We start from the raw sequence: 15,729 nt of genomic DNA on the forward strand, positions 1-15,729 counted from the left end.
CATGCAGAGCACTACCAAACTGTTTATTGAGACAGAGGAGGGGTGCCAGGCTGCCCAGGACCCCTCTGCAGCTGGCCACACATCTGGGGAGAAGTCTGCAGCCTTGGCAAAAGGCAGGCAGCCTCTGCAGTGCCAACCTGGGGATCTCCTATAGCAGCTGACGAGCCTCAAAGCACCCATGGGGAGATGTGGGCACTGGTTTCTGTGGGGGAATGTCCCCCCACTCTGGTGTGGCAAAAGAGGTGAGGCCAGGGAGCTGAGGCTGTGCCCATGATCCCTGCATGCTCAGCAGCCAGAGGGAGGAGGAAGCAATTCCAGCAGGGTCACTGAAAATGCAGCTGGGACATCCAGGGACTGGCTCACGCCAGCTGGGCACTGACTGGTGCCACTCTCCACCTCGGCCTTTAGCTGCTGCTGGCTTCTGTCACACCTCCTGCAAGCAGGCCTGCCCCACCCCCATGCCAAGCTCCTCATGCAGGCAGAGAGTGGGCTTGGGGCACAGTCAGGGTGTGGAAAACCAAACAGATTGGCACTTCTGTCATGGGGAGGACATCAGCCACCCAAAGCCATCTGCAAACCCCATCCCTGGAGGTGCTCAAGAAACCTGTGGCCATGGCACTTGGGGCCATGGTTTGATGGCCATGGCAGGGTTGGGTCGGATGCTCTTGGAGGCCTTTTCCAACCCAACCAATTCTGGGGTTCTAAACCCCGCAGCAGCTGCTGCTCCTCTCAGAGGGTGATGTAACTGCACCTCACACTCCCCCTTCACTCTGCCCTGCAGGAGGAAAAGGGGCAGTGTGGCCTGGCAGGTGTGAGCAGTGTGGCACACAGCTGTACCATGCCTGCTGCACCCCATCCTGCACCCCGAGGAGGCACAGGTGCAGCCTGGGAACAGCATGTAGAGGAGAACCCTTCCTTGCCATGGACACCCCAGTGCTTGCCTGCTCCTTGCTCCCATCCACAACCTCCACCAGCTGCAGGGGCAGTGCCAGCAGCCCCACGCGTGCCACAGTCCCACCAGGAAGCACTCGTGACACCCTGTCTGGACACATCTATTTCCACCAGGAGAACCACAGACCCGAGGTGAGGAGCCAGCAAGGCCAGCTGCTGGCACAGGCTGCTGCCCCCTGTGCGCTGCCAGCCACGTGGGTGCTTCGCCCAGCTGCTGCCAGGCTACTCCCCGTGTGCTGGGTGGGGGCAGAGTCACTTTGCAGGCTCTGTGTTTTCCAGGGCTGGGGGGGCAGTGGCAGGTCCCTGGCTGCATGGGCAGCCCTGAGAGAGGAGGGGGATCTGCTGGTAGCTTCATGCCCTGGTAGTCACCCAGGGCAGGGGCCCGTGCCAACCTGAAAGGCACAGCCCAGGCAAGGCTCCCTCCTGGCCTTAGTCATTCTCACTCTGCAAAGGAGAGAGAGGAGAGTGAAGGTGACGTGCCAAGGGCTGAGGAGGGCATGCAGCCCCTCTGAATGCCCCCCAGGGGCACCCACAAGTGTCCCTGGCATGCCACCTCACCTCCATTTTGCTGTATATCCAGCTGAGGAGCTTTGTCACCCGTGTGTAGACACCAGGCTTGTTCTTCTGCCCACAGCCTGTGCCCCAGCTCGTCACCCCTGCCACGTACCAGCGGCCGCTGTCCTCACACACCAGAGGTCCTCCACTGTCCCCCTGGCACCGAGGGGCAGGGCAGTAAGGAGAGGGGACAGGAGATGTCCCTCTGCTGGTACCCAGCCAGGTGTGCAGGGAAAAGTGGGGTGGGCAAAGCGGGCAGCCTTGCCAGTCCCACGCCTAAATACTCACTGCAGTCACCAGCCCTGCAGCTAGGGAGGGGTATGCTGGCAGGACAGGCTGCCCACTCTGTGCCCACCCAGGCAGGCCCCCTGCCAGAGTTGCCCATGAGGGGCACAGGGAGCAGGCAGGATGCCAGCTGCACAGCTGAGCGCACAGCTGTGCGTGCCAGCCCCGTGCCAGCCTGCCGGGTGTGCCGTGTGCCCCCAGCTCACCTGGCAGGCGTCTTTGCCTCCCTGCAGGTACCCAGCACACATCATGCGTGGGGTCAGGTAGCCCTCGTAGACTTTGTCGCTGTTGCAGATCTTGTAGTCGATCAGCTTCACCTCCGCCTCCCGCAGCTTCGGGGAGGTGTTGTCTGCAAGGCAGGAGGAGCTGTGGGGCAGGGGCAGCTTTGTGCCCCCCACCGTGGCCACCAAACCGTGGCCCCGAGTGCCATGGCCGCAGGTTTCTTGAGCATCTCCAGGGACAGGGACTGCACCATCTCCCTGGGCAGCCTGTGCCAATCCCTGACCAATCTGTGCCAATCCTTGACCAACCTGTGCCAATCCCTGACCACCCTGTTCCTCCTTTCCAACCTAACCCTCCCCTGGCACAATTTCAGGCCATTTTCTCTTGCCCTGTTGCTTCTTCCCTGGGAGAAGAGCCCAACCCCCACCTGGCTCCAGCCTCCTTTCAGGGAGCTGCAGAGAGCAATGAGGTCTCCCCTGAGCCTCGTCTCCTCCAGACTCAACACCCCCAGCTCTCTCAGCTGCTCCCCCCCAGCCCTGTTCTCCAGACCCTTCCCCAGCTTTGTTGCCCTTCTCTGGACACCTCCAGCCCCTCCATGTCCTTCTTGGAGTGAGGAGAGCCCAGAATAGCTCAGCAGAGCTGCAAGAGAGTTCCCAGGTGGGGCTGTGGCCCGCGGGGGCTGTGTCCTCCCTCACCTTCATTCTCCTTGGTCTTCCCGAAGCCGGTGATGAAGCAGGACCTGCCGGTCTGGAAGCGCTGCCCGTGCATGGGCAGGCAGGCTGGGCGCACCTGGGCTGCAGGGGGCAGCAGGAACAGCAGGCAAGGAGAGAGCTGTGAGTCACCCGGGAGCTGCATACCCACTGCAGTCACCACCCCTGCAGCTAGGAAGGAGCTGCTGGCAGGACAGGCTGCACACTCTGTGCCCACTCTGTGCCTACCTAGGCAGGCCCCCTGCCAGAGTTGCCCATGATGGGCATGGGGAGCAGCACGATGCCAGCTGCACAGCTGGGCATACAGCTGTGTGCCCCACGTGCCAGCCTGCCTAGTGGGCTGTGTGCCCCCCTCTCACCTGGCAGGTGTCTTTGCCTCTCTGCAGGTGCCCAGCACACATCATGCCAGGTGAGGATGGGCCACATCCCAACCAGGGCACAGCAGTGTGGCCACAGCCAGGCAGGATGCTCCAGCCGGCAGCAGCTCAGGAGATAGCTCTGAAGGGCTCCTCACTGCCCCTTGCCCCCTGCCCACCCCCAAAACTCCCTGTCCCCCCAAACACCAGCCGCAGCCAGGCCTGGCCTCCCAGCACAGCGAGCTGAGAGCCTCACCTGAGAGTGTCAGAGGCCTGGAGAGCCTCATGAGGGCAATGTCGTAGTCGTCGTGGTCGTCGCTGTAGTTGGAGTTGATGATGACCTGGGTCACAGGGATGCCCTCTGCCTGCTGCTTCAGGTCCGAGACCCCTCCGTACACCTTCCAGTCGTCCAGGATCTTCATGCTGTTCCTGGGCAGGGAGAGGTGAGGGCAGAGAGGGGTGAGGCCCTGGGCTGGGCATTGGCACCTGGTGCCCACCAGGCTGGGCACGGGCAGCGCGGGGCAGCTGCAGGGCAGCAGCACTCACATGAAGAAGCAGTGGGCAGCGGTGAGGACCCACTGGGCATCGATGAGGGTGCCCCCACAGATGTGGATGGGGCCATACTGGACGCTGACCTGCCAGGGCCATTTGCTCACCAAGGTCTCCTTCCCTCCGATGATCCTCCCGGAGATCCTCTGCCCACAGGCTGTGGGGAGAGCAGGGCTGAGACAAGGCAGCCTGGGGGCATGCACACAACCCCCACCTGTCTGGGCACAGGCTGTGACCAGTGGAGACCAGGGGAGTGATGGAAGGTGCCCTGTTTGCCCAGCCCTGCCAAGGAGAGGAGGGCAAGGCTCCCCAGCCTGCCTTGGCAGTGCCCACCCTTGGCCGGCCAGCCCCTTACTTGTGCAGCGGAGGGAGACGTACTTTCCTGTGAGACACTGGGAGCTGGGGGAGAGAAGAGGGAGAGGCAGCATCAGCCCCAGCCCTGTGGCAGCGGGGCAGGGGCAGAGGGTGGCACTGCCTGGTACCTGTTGAGACTCTGCTGGATGGTCTCTTGCTCGTCGCTCACAGTGAGGCTCTTGCCGGAGAGGTGCAGGGGGATGTACTCTGTCTGTGATGCACTGGAAGGGGAGAGGAGAGGGACAGTGAGGGTGCCCCCAGCTGGGTGCCAACCCCTGGACCTGCCTACTCAAAGAGGGTCTGGGCACTAAACCAGGTCGGGGAGAGGCTGGAATGCCCAGAGCTGGACACAGCCTCCCAACAGCAAGCACAGCACTGGGGGGAACAGCAGAGTGCACCCAGTCAGGGCAAGAGTAACACACAGGGGGCTGGCAGGACCCCAGCACCCCAACAGGATGGCCTCCCCAACACAAGGTGGACATGGACCTGCTGTAGTGGCCACAAAATGATCAGAGGGCTGGAGAACCTCTGCCGTGAGGACAGGTTGAGAGAGCTGGGGCTGTTCAGCCTGGAGAAGAGAAGGCTCCAGGGAGAGCTTAGACCTTCATTTCAGTATCTGAAAGGGGTACAAGAAGGCTGGGGAGGGACTGTTCAGAAGGGCTTGGAGTGATGGGACAAGGGGCAATGGTTTGAAACTGGAGCAGGGGAGGTTTAGGTTGTATGTCAGGAGGAAGCTATGCACAGTGAGGCTGGTGAGACACTGGCACAGGCTGCCCAGGGAGGTGGTTGAGGCCCCATGGATCCCTGGAGACATTCAGGATCAGCCTTGTTGTGTCCCTGTGCAGCCTGCTCTGGTTGGAGGTGACCCTGATGTGGGCAGGGGGGTTGGCCAGGATGCCCTTGGATGGTCTCTTCCAACCCAACCCAACTTACTTCTGGAAGCCCAGCTGCCTGCAGGTCTTTCTGGAGAAGGACTCATTCCAGGCACTGCTGCACACCGGCAGCCACTGGCTCTCCTCGCTGGAGTAGACATGGAGCAAGGACTGGTCGGAGGCGAAGCGCACTGCGGGCAGGGAGCAGGGGGTCAGCAGCACCCAGCACCCCCAGGGTCCCCTCAGCCCCTGCACCCCTGGGGGCTCACCACAGCCCAGCTCATCGCTGCGCTGGGAGCAGTCCACGACTCCGTCGCAGCGCACAGGGCTGTCCCTGCAGCTCTCAGCAGGCTCCTTGTAGATGATGCCAGTCTGGGACCTCCAGAACATAACTGGGAGCAAGAGAAGGGCACTGTGAGACGAGGGCTGCTGGCAGGGCCTTGAACACCTCCAGGGAGGAGGCATCCACGACCTCCCTGGGTAACCTGTGCCAGTGTCTCCCCACCGTCACTGGAAAGAATTTCCTCCTGATCTCCAGTCTCAGTCTCCCCTCTCCCAGCTCAAAGCCATTGTCCCTCATCCTATCACCCCCAGCCCTTATCAGAAGTCCCTCCCCAGCTCTCCTGTAGTCCCTTCAGGTACTGGAAGGCTGCTCTAAGGTCTCCCTGGAGCCTTCTCTTCCCTGAACAGCCCTAACTCTCCCAGCCTGTCCCCACAGGGGAGGTTCTCCAGCCCTCTGATCATCTTCGTGGCCTCCCCTGGACCCTCTCCAGCAGCTCCAGGTCTTTCTTATGCTGGGGGCCCCAGAACTGGAGGCCTGCTGGCCACACTTTGGATGCATCCAGCCTGCACAGTGCTTCAAGCCCACCAGCCCCACTGACTTCCCTGGGCCTGTGCCTGTTCTCCACCCACAGGCTGCTCCGTGTGTGCTGGTTCCTGGCCCCTAACCCTGCCCTCAGAGAGGGCAGGCATGGGTGCTGCTGGAGGTGCTCTGCCAAAGCAAGCCGGGGAGAAGGGAAGCATCCTGCAGCCCCCAATCCCCCAGGCACCACAGCAGCCCCTGCAGCAGATCTCCATTCCCTGGCAATCTCCTCCTGCCTGTCCACCAGATGTCAGGAACAGCCAGGAAATGGGAAGAGCACAACTCTCCTGCTCCCTCCGGGCCCGGGGCTTTCCCTGGGGCACTCCCCAGCGTCTGCTGACCCCCAGCCTCTCCGAGCTGTCCCCAGCCTCTGCTGACCCCCAGTCCCTCCGGATCTCCCCCTTAGTGCCAGCTGGGAGCCCACTCACAGAGCAGGATGAGGGCGATGAGCAGCACGATGAGGATGGAGACGCAGAAGATGAGGGCAAGGCGTCGCTGACTCATGCAGGGAGCTCTGAACATGGAGGATCCTGGCAGCAGGGCACAGACAGGGCTGAGGGGGAGCAGACTGCTTCTCCAGAATGCCCAGATCCTGCTGTCCACTGGCACCCTGGCTTCCCAGAGTGCCCACAAGATGTGGGTGAGCAGGGCCACGCACAGCCCACACTGTCCCATGCCATCACCTCTCCTGCCCCCCAGCACCCCTCACACCCCCATGGAAACACATGCCTGGGGCTAAGGCTTGTGCCAGCGGTGGGCACAGGTGCCCACTCCCTGCCTCCCTCCATGCCTCCCCAGCTGAGGTGGGACAGGGGCCAGGGCTGCCAGAGCCTGCCCTTGGCACCATCCTCTTACGTGGGCTCTCACAGGTCGTGCAGGTGGCAGAGGCTGTGCTGGGCTCAGGGCTGTAGGGCTTGAAGCTGATGCCAAGGACACTCTCTCGGGGCTGTGGAGCTCGGGCACTGAAGATGTTGCTGACTGTGGAGGCATGGAGGCTGGCAGGGACACTGCTGGTCTGTGAGCAGGGGACACTGTTACTGCCAACGACCACTGCCCACCGGACTGCCCCCACAGCTGCCACCCTGCCACCCAGGTGACATGGAGCCAAGCTTCCCAGCATGGCACCAAGGTCCCTGGCATGACACTGAGCTCCCCAGCATGGCCATCCATTGCCACTGGTGGTCATCCTTCCCCAGTACCATGAACCACTTGGAGAGTTACGGCTGCAGGGCCTCTTTCTGTGCCCTCCAGCCTGAGCTGTGCCCTTTCTGGCACAGCTGAAGCCTTCTCTGTCACAGACCTTGTCCCCTGCAGGTGGCTGCTGGCCAGATTTGCCCAGCTGCTGGCTTTGATCAGAGCAATCAGCTGGGTGTTTGGCATGGGGTCAGCCACGCTGTGGCCCAGTTCCACGGGGCCAGTGCCCCAATTTATGCATCTGGCCTTAATTAGCCATTTGAAAAATACACTGCAATTTCCAGCAGTTATTTAGTAACACTTAATAATCAGTGTTTTCCAAGCCCTGAAACGTCCTGCACCCTGGAATGCTGCTCTGCAGTTGTGTCACCCTTGGTCCATGCATTCGCTTTGTTTCCTTTCCTCCAGACACCCTCTTCCAGGTGCTCCATCAGAACTCAGAGCCTCTCCTCCTCCTTCAGAGAGGAGCCCACAAGAAATGCTGCTTCCTCTGCCACCTGTAAGACCCCAGTCACATCTCTGGCAATAAGGAGTGGCTGAGTGCTTCACAGGGCCAGCAAGGGTGCTGCCAGCCAGCCCAGGGCACTGCCAGTCCAGCCTGGGCTATGTTCTCAGCAGGTCCTCACCACGCTGCCCCTCAGCACCACACAGCCACAACCAACCACGTCCACACCAGGCTGCTCAAGGGGAGCCAGGCCAGTCCAGGCTCTGTCTGTCCCTGCAGACACAGTCCCACAGCAGGGGCACCCCTGGGAGAAGCAGAGCTGCCATCCTTTGGCAGAAGTGTGGCCACCTTGGCACCCACACCCCAGCCCACCACCCTGGCACCACTCACTGGCCAGGAGGTGGTCTCTAGACACATCCCTCTGGGATCCAGTCTCTGATTTTTGGCCCTGCAGCTGCTGGAGGTGACATGGGGGTGACATGAAGCATGGCCTGCCCTGCCAAGTCAGCAAGCAGCACCCAGGCTGGTGCCTGGCTCTGGAAGGGGCAGAGGACAGGGAGCTTGGGCAGAGCAGGAGCCACCACTGCCAACTCGTCCCTTTCCAGCTGGATTTTTCTCTGCCCTCCTGTTTCCTGCTGGGACTCATGAGCCCTAATGAGCAGGTCTGGAGCCTGCTCATGCTCGTGCTTTGTGAGAGGCTGTGCCCTCTCCGGGCGGTGCTGTCACTTCCTGGGCATTATCCCCTGAGTCACACACCTGGCGAGGCCACGCAGGCTCCTGCCAGGGTCTGCCTCTGGCCTGAGCATCACCAGGGACATGCCAGCTCCTGAGCTGTGCCTCCAAAACGGCTCCCAGCCCAGGCACAGCACCCCAGGCACAGCACCCCAGGCTCCCAGGGAGGCTGCCTGGCCACCCGCCCTGGCCAGCAGCGAGGTGCCAAGAGCCTCCCCCAGCACAAATCTCCTCCTGCTGCCTGCGGGCCCCTTGGCCCAGGCACCACTGGTGTCTCCTGGCTGTCAAGGACCATGTCCCCACTCACAGCAGGCAAGCAGCTCCCTGGCTTCTTGTGTGCTCAGGGAGGAGCAGAGGCAGTTTCTGTTTCACAGCATCACCCACCCGCTTCTCACCCCCTCCCCCCAGACAGCCAGAGCAAGCCTGAATTTGCTCAGCCTGCAGCCCAGGGCCACATTTCTCTATGCCTGAATTTCTCAGCAGCCGTGAGGGCAAGCCCCAGGCAGCTGTGCCCCATGGGCCCACCCAGAGGTGCCAGGGAGCCCAGGAGAGCCTCTCAGTGTGTGCTGTGGGTGGCCTGGGCTGGCACAGCAGCCAGCTTGCCCCAGCAGTGTCCTCCCAGCAGGAGTCTGAGCAGCTTCACTGGTGGGGTTCAAGCTCTTGCAGCAGGTATCACCCTGTGGACATCCCTGGGCATCTCAGTGCCCCTTGTTAGAAAGTGATGTGCAAGAGAGACAGAGCTGCAGTAAGTCCTGCACCAGACCAAGGTCTTGCTCCACTGCTCTGCAGAGACAAAGCATCAGGCGACCCCAGGGGCAGAATTTCTCCTGCCCATGTGCACACAAGAGTTTTGCAAATGCCCAGAACAGTGCCAGAGACCTGGGCAAATATTTGCCTGCTACCTCCAACACATCCAATGCTTCACACACCTCATCCTGCAGCAGTCAGAACCCTTCAGTTATCCTCTCCAGTGCTGCTAAGGACAAACTTCTCCACAGATTCGCAGAATGGTTTGGGATGGAAGGGACCTCAAAGACCATCCAGTTCCAAGCCCCTGCCATGGGCAGGGACATCTCCCACCAGCCCAGGCTGCTCAAGGCCTCGAACACCTCCAGGGAAGGGTTATCCATGTCCTTCCTGGACAACCTGTTCCAATGCCTCACACACTCACTGTGAATCCATCACACCAAGGAACAGAGCTCAGCTTCCCCAGCAAGCCAGAGATGCTGGGTAGGGAAGCACTCCCATCTCCAGTGTGCAATCAACTCCAATCAACACTTTAAATTGCTCTTATTATCCCCCAGCAGGAAGCCTATGTCCCTTTTCACACCTGGCTGAGCTCTCACCTATTTTATTGCTTTCAGAGTACAAAGTCCAAGGGTTTTTTTCGGGTCTGTCCCAGCAGCTAACAAACAAGAACCTTTACCACAGCTCCCAGTAACCAGCGGAACTGGTTGCAGTTTTCTAGCCAGGGGAGCAGGGAACAAAGAGCAGCAGCTCCAGGATGCTGTTTCTGCCAGGAGTGTGCCTTGCCCCTGCGACTGCTGCCCACAAAACCTTTACTCATCCTTTGCTGGCTTTTCAGTAAAAGCCAGACCCAGAGCCATGCCTCCTCTCACGCCTGGCTGCGGTCAGAGCCCTTCCTCTGATCTCTTCTCTGAAAGGTTCCGGCAGCCACAAAGGCCTTCAGCACTGCTGGGGGTTGCTGTAGGGAGGAGGAGCACCACCAGCTCCTTCCCCTGGCAGGGCTGGCTTCAAAATAGCGAGGGACAAGGGATGCTGGGAACACAAGGGGGCTTGGGCCAGCCCTGCTCACCTCACACCCAGCCCAGGCTGGGTGCCTGCCTGCAGCATGTGCTCTTTGTTTAAGCTTACCTCTTCTCCCACATATCAGGTGATAGGACAAGAGGAAATGGCCTGAAATTGTGCCAGGGGAGGGTTAGGTTGGAGATTAGGAACAGTTTCTTTGCTGCAAGAGTGGTCAGGGATTGGCACAGGCTGCCCAGGGAGGTGGTGGAGTCCCCATCCCTGGAGGTGTTCAAGAAACCTGTGGCCATGGCTCCTGGGGCCATGGTTTGGTGGCCCTGGTGGTCTTAGATCAATGCTGGACTCAAAGGTCTTAGAAGGCTCTTCCAACCCAAACAATTCTCTGATTCTATGAGCACAGCCCCCACCTCACTCCTTCTTTGCTCTGCTCTCAGGCTTTGAGCAGGTAGAGGAAAAGAAACAAAACCACAGAGAGCAGCACCACAGAACCCTCCACACAGCGACCTGCTGTGTGCACTGACCTCCAGCTCAGCTCCGTGCTGCAGAGGAGAGGTCACCAAATCCATCCCAGCAGAGGACAGTCACCAGGGGACAGTATGGGCCGGGCTCAGGACCCACAGGTGGTGTGGAGGGAAGGCAGGGAAGGCAGCCAGCATTCAGCCACAGTTTCGGAGTGGGAGGGAGAGCGGAAGAAGCCAGGCAACACCTGAGTGTTGCAACTGACCCAGGGCCCAGCCGTGTCCCAGAGGAGCAGCAGGACACAGCAGCTGCCCGCAGCTCGGAGAGGAGGGAGGCTGGAAGGAGCTGCCTGAGGAGATGCTGCCCTTCCCCAGCCCAGCTGGGCAGCCTGCCCCTCCCCATTGCTCTCTGCTGCTCGCAGCCCTCGCAGGGGCAGGGACTTGGCTCTTCCACCTGCTTGCATTGTCCGCAGCAGATCAGGTCACTGGGCACACAGCAGCAGCATTGTCCTCCCTGCCTCCCCCTTCCCCCCAGTGACACCCAGCCTGCAGCTGAGCTGTGCCTCCTGCCAGGGGACAGACCCCCAGTGCTGGGGACAGAGGGCAGGAGCTGCAGGGGGATGCTGCCAGGGGGCAGCAGGGAAGTGACCTCCCAGAGCGGGTGAGGGCCATTTTGCAAGCACAGGTGACAACTGAGTCAGCCCAAGGGCTGTCCCTTGCCAGCACCAGCAGCCCTTCTGGCAGACCATGTTCCAGGGGTGAGTAATCCCTGCTCAGCCCATTCCACAGATGGGCACACCAGGCACCCACAGATGAAGTGACTTCTCCTGCAGCTCCAAAGCCCAGGGTGGCACCTGGGACTCCTAATGGCCCATTTAAGCCAAGTGACAAAGCCCAGGTGGCCCAGTGGGGATGCCCAGAATGGGGTAATCGTCTCCACAGGCGGGCACCCCAATTCCTGCCCTGCTCCCACTGAGAGGCAGTGCTACTGCCTCCTTTCAGGGCCACCCAGAGCTGGGATGTTGCTACTACAGAGCAGTGCTGGGGACCCAGACAGCATCTGGCATGTGCCCACTCTGCCCCTGCTCCTGGCTGCCTCCAAGGCACCCACATGCCAAAGGGGCAGGAAGTGAGTGGCTGTTAGAGCTGGTCCTGCCTCCCCTGGAGCTTCATCCACCCCATCACTGCCAGTTTTGCCCATTCCAGCTGCTACTGGTGCTGCTGACAGTGCTGGCACGGTGATTACCTGCTGCCCTCACCAGTGCCCAGCCAGGATGGATGTTTGCCCCATGACAGGATGCTCAGCAAGGCCCCACAACTGAGACTGAGCAAGCCCCAGTCACCCCAGCCTGAAAAGGGGATGGAGAAAACTGCCAGGAGAGTGGGCAGGGGACAGCAGTGGGCACCAAAGCCAGCAGCGTGCTGTGAGGGCTCAGGAACACTCAGCTCCCACAGGTGCCAAGTGGCACCAGCTGGTCTCCCTGGTTCAGAGATCCAGGGGCCCAACACCTCCCCTGCCAGCAGGGATGCTGCTGGCACTGCTGCTCTCACCATGTACCGAGGGATGCCAGAGGCAGCGCCCCACAGGCAGCTCACCCCAGAACCTTCTCCCACTGGCAGCCAAGGGCTGCTGCTAGGACAACACCTCGGAGAGCCGGAGGGGGAAGTCGGCCACCCACCAAGCCCCGAGGAAAGCCCCCCTGGGTACCCCCGTGCCAGGCCGGAGCTGGGGGGAGCTGCTGCCGCCTTACCGGTGAGGTTTTCCCGTCCATGGGCAGGGCAGGGCTGGGGTCAGCGCCGCGGCACTGCCATCCCTGGCGGCGCAGCCGGCACTCGGGAGCGCAGGGACAGGGCAGGATGTGTTTGGCGAGCTGGGGCTCGTACGTCAGTGCCAGCGCCGGGCGCGGAGGGAAACCAGTCGGACCTGCCCGGCTCCGCCGCTGCCTCTTTCCCAACTGCTCCAGGCGCAGCCTGCAAAACACCTGCCCCTTGCTGCCGGCCACCCAGCTCCGGGCAGCGGCAGCAGCAGCAGCAGCTCTGCTGCGGGGACAGGCTGGGATAGTTGGGGCTGCTCAGCCTGGAGAGGAGAAGGCTGCAGGGTGACCGTAGCCTTCAATTCAAGGTGACCGCATTTCAATATCTGAAGGGGGCTGCAGGAAGGCTGGGGAGGGACTGTTCAGAAGGGCTTGGGATGATAGGATGAGGGGGAGTGGTTTGAAAGTGGAGCAGGGCAGAGTTAAGTTGGCCATCAGGAGGAAGTTCTGCACAGTGAGGGTGGGGAGACACTGGAACAGGCTGCCCAGGGCTGTGCTTGAGGCCCCATCCCTGGAGACATTCAGGATCAGCCTTGCTGTGTCCCTGTGCAGCCTGCTCTGGTTGGAGCTGTCCCTGCTGCCTGCAGGGGGGTGGCCAAGATGCCCTTGGAGGCTCCCTTCCAACCCAATGCAATCTGTGAGCCTAGGCTGTCAGTGCCAGCTGAGAATGGAGAAGAGGGGAGGCACAGCCTTGTCCATGCCCATGAAAACCCTCTTGTGTGCCCCAGGTGACTGAGAAGTCCACAAAGTCCAGTTCCAGGGGGCAATGAACTGCTGTTAGCCTCTGGTTCCTTTCTCAGTGCCTTGCTAACGGGGAGATGCTCTTGAGTTGTGCAAGGGGAAAGCAGCAGCCTCCCACATCCCCTGTGGGCAAGAGCTAGGGAATGCTTTGCATGACCCAGAACTCACAGCTGGGAGAAATGGGCAATAAAATATCCACATCAAAAGGAGGAGGCCCAGCCTCACTGTGTGCTTTCTGATGTCCAAAGAGTTTCAGGTGTTTGTTCATTGCTGCCTAGGGAGGTTGTGGATGCCTCCTCCCGGGAGGTGTTCAAGGCCAGGCTGGATGAGGCCTTAAGCAACCTGGGCTGGTGGGAGGTGTCCCTGCTCATGGCAGGGGGTGGATGATCTTGAAGGTCCCTTCCAACCCAACCCTTTCTGTGATTTTGTGTTTCATGTGTCCCAGGTTCCTCCCAGCTTTGGCCAGTGGATGAGCAGCCTCTGGGCTAAGAGGTCATGGCAAGAGCTGGCCTCCTCCTGCAACCTCTCTGATGGACCAGGAGGCTCTGTCTGGTGCTGTGGAGCCCCCTGTGAGCCCCATCCCAACACTATTTTCCAGGCATATATCTCCTGGCATTATTCATAGCATTAAGTCCCTTATTCATCCAGCTCTCCACCCACAGCTGCTCATCAGAAGGGCAGGAGACAATCAGGGCCATCCAAGCTTGGAGGAAACCTTCTTCAAAGCTCCCTTGATTTCAAGGCTGAAAATCCCAGGATGGATCCTGCTGTCATCTCCACTCTGTCCTGGGGCTCCCCACCCCATCCCTTCCCAGAGGAGTCAGTTCCTGTCCTCCTGCTCACAGCCTGGGGCCAAACCTGGGCAGCCAGGGAGGGTTGCCTGGAGGAGATCACTGATGCTCAGGGCACAGAATGTTAATGATTGGAAGGGAGCTCAAAATATCATCTGATCCATACTGATCTTGGTGTTTGCTGCTGATTTCTTCTGGCCAGGTCATTGCCAAGCCCCTCACTTACCTCTCTCCAATGGACAAGCTGTGTCCCCAGACAGCCCTGAGCCAGCCTTGCCCCTGTGCCTCCCTCATCCTCTTCTGAAAAGGCCTTCTGAGAAAGCAGCTTCAGGTGGCAGCTCCAGGAATGTTTCCTTGCTGGTGTTTCTACAAAGCCACCTACAGAAAGCAAGATACAGAGAGCTCTGTGTCTGGCCTTGACCTCAGAAACCTGATGTTAAATGTCATGTGTGTGCAACACCTCCTGGGCGACATCCTCACAGCTTCTTGCTGGTAACTGCTCCTCTCAGCCCTGCTGCTCCCTCCCACCCAGCAAACCAAGGTCTTGGTAGCACAGAGAGCCAGGCCAGGAGAGCCCAGGAGCTCCTCCAGTCCCTCCAGGCATGAGGGAACTGGGAAGGGAAGAGGGCAACCCTGCTTTGCCAGGCAGGATGCTTTATCCTGCAGCAGAACCACCTTCCAGCCAGCATCGCTGCCCATACCTGCCCCTCTGGGGCTGGGCAACCCTCCCTGCCACCCTGGGCAGGGTCCTCAGTGGTGGAGGCCAGGGAAGAACTGGGCCAGCTCTCAGGTGTCCTATGGGATGTGTTTCTCTGCGGTGGTGCCACCCTGCCCAGCACAGTGGCCTGCAAGGGGGCATTGCAGGGTCACTCACATCCCTGGGGGGGGCACTGAGATCCCAGCCCCACTCCATCCTTACCCAAGGGGAGCTGCAGAAGCTCTGGGCCAAGATCTGCTGCTTGGCTCTGTCTCAGGTGATTTCCAGGTTATTCAAAACAGAGCTGCTCCTACTCAAAGATTACTCAGTGGCTGTGAAGGTGCAAAGGAAAGCTGGCAGTGCTCTGGAGGTTTAACTCAAACCTCTCCCTCTGTTTCTGAAAACATGGGGCTGCTCCTTCCCCTGGGGTTTTGGTTTCAGGTGCTCAGCAACACCTGATGCAAAGCAGGGCTGTGGTGAGCACCAGGTCCCTGCTGGTGCCAGGGCTGTGTGCTGGGCAGGAACTGCTGCACCCACCTGCTCCAGGCTGCAAGGACAGGTCTGGCTCTGCCCTCCTTACCCCCTGCAGGTCCCTTGTGGAGCCCCTTGCAGCAGGGCAAAGGCAGCAGGAGACACCAGTCCTGCACTCCAGGGATCAGAGAATGATAGGGGTTGGAAGGGACCTCTGAAGATCATCCAGTTCAAACCCCCTGCCAGAGCAGGGTCACCCAGGGCAGGTCAACCAGGAACACACCCAGGTGGGTCCAGAAAGTCTCTAGAGAAGGAGATGCCAGGAGGTGTTTCAGGGAGAATGAGGGGAAAGCACAGACAAGAGAGGGACCCTGGGCAGTATCTGCAGAGTGGGCAGCAAATGTGGGGGCAATGCCACACTGTGCCAACACCACCAGCCCTTCCCGTGGCACCTGGCAGTGCCCACACTCGTGCAGCAGCTCAGGTGCCAGCACAAGCAGCATGGAGCGAGTGCAGCACTCCTGGTCTGAGCATGCAGCAGAACATTTTCTTCAGCTTGTTTCATGTTCCCCTAAATTGCAGCTGTTTCTCCCAAGCCTCTGAACCACCTCATCTGCAGGGCCAGCCCCAGGAGGTCTTTTCCACAAGGCTCTTTCCTTCCTCCTTTTTTTGGTCCTGTTGCTTTCGGGTTTCAAACCTTTAGACAAAACAGGAGCTGTGGCTTTGTGTGGGGTGAGCTGTGCTTCACCTCAGGGCCTCCAAACTCACTGACTGCCAGGTCCGACTCACCTGAGGTGGGGGTAAAGTCAGGGAGCTGCTGGAGCTGTGCTCCCTTGCCCATCCCTCAGCAGGGTGAGAGCCTCTCCCTGCTGCCAGGCACCCCTCAGAGCCACCACTGAGGAC

The 15,729-nt window shown here is 60.4% G+C and overlaps 1 protein-coding gene across 1 annotated transcript; it reads right to left on the minus strand.

Annotated features, from left to right (window-relative positions):
• Window positions 1-1,380: 1,380 nt before the first annotated feature.
• TMPRSS13 (transmembrane serine protease 13) lies at window positions 1,381-12,084 on the minus strand. The gene is made up of 14 exons (XM_054395554.1): window positions 12,064-12,084; window positions 7,746-7,760; window positions 6,572-6,731; window positions 6,145-6,246; window positions 5,124-5,246; window positions 4,916-5,045; window positions 4,111-4,203; window positions 3,984-4,027; window positions 3,626-3,785; window positions 3,336-3,508; window positions 2,709-2,807; window positions 1,998-2,140; window positions 1,510-1,662; window positions 1,381-1,395 (listed from the first exon to the last, which is right to left on the minus strand). The coding sequence occupies exons 1-14, from the start codon at window positions 12,082-12,084 to the stop codon at window positions 1,381-1,383; spliced, it is 1,431 nt and encodes a 476-aa protein (XP_054251529.1).
• Window positions 12,085-15,729: the final 3,645 nt, after the last annotated feature.

The sequence above is a fragment of the Indicator indicator genome, chromosome 34 (genome assembly GCF_027791375.1).
Source record: "Indicator indicator isolate 239-I01 chromosome 34, UM_Iind_1.1, whole genome shotgun sequence".
Classification (NCBI taxonomy): Eukaryota; Metazoa; Chordata; class Aves; order Piciformes; family Indicatoridae; genus Indicator; species Indicator indicator.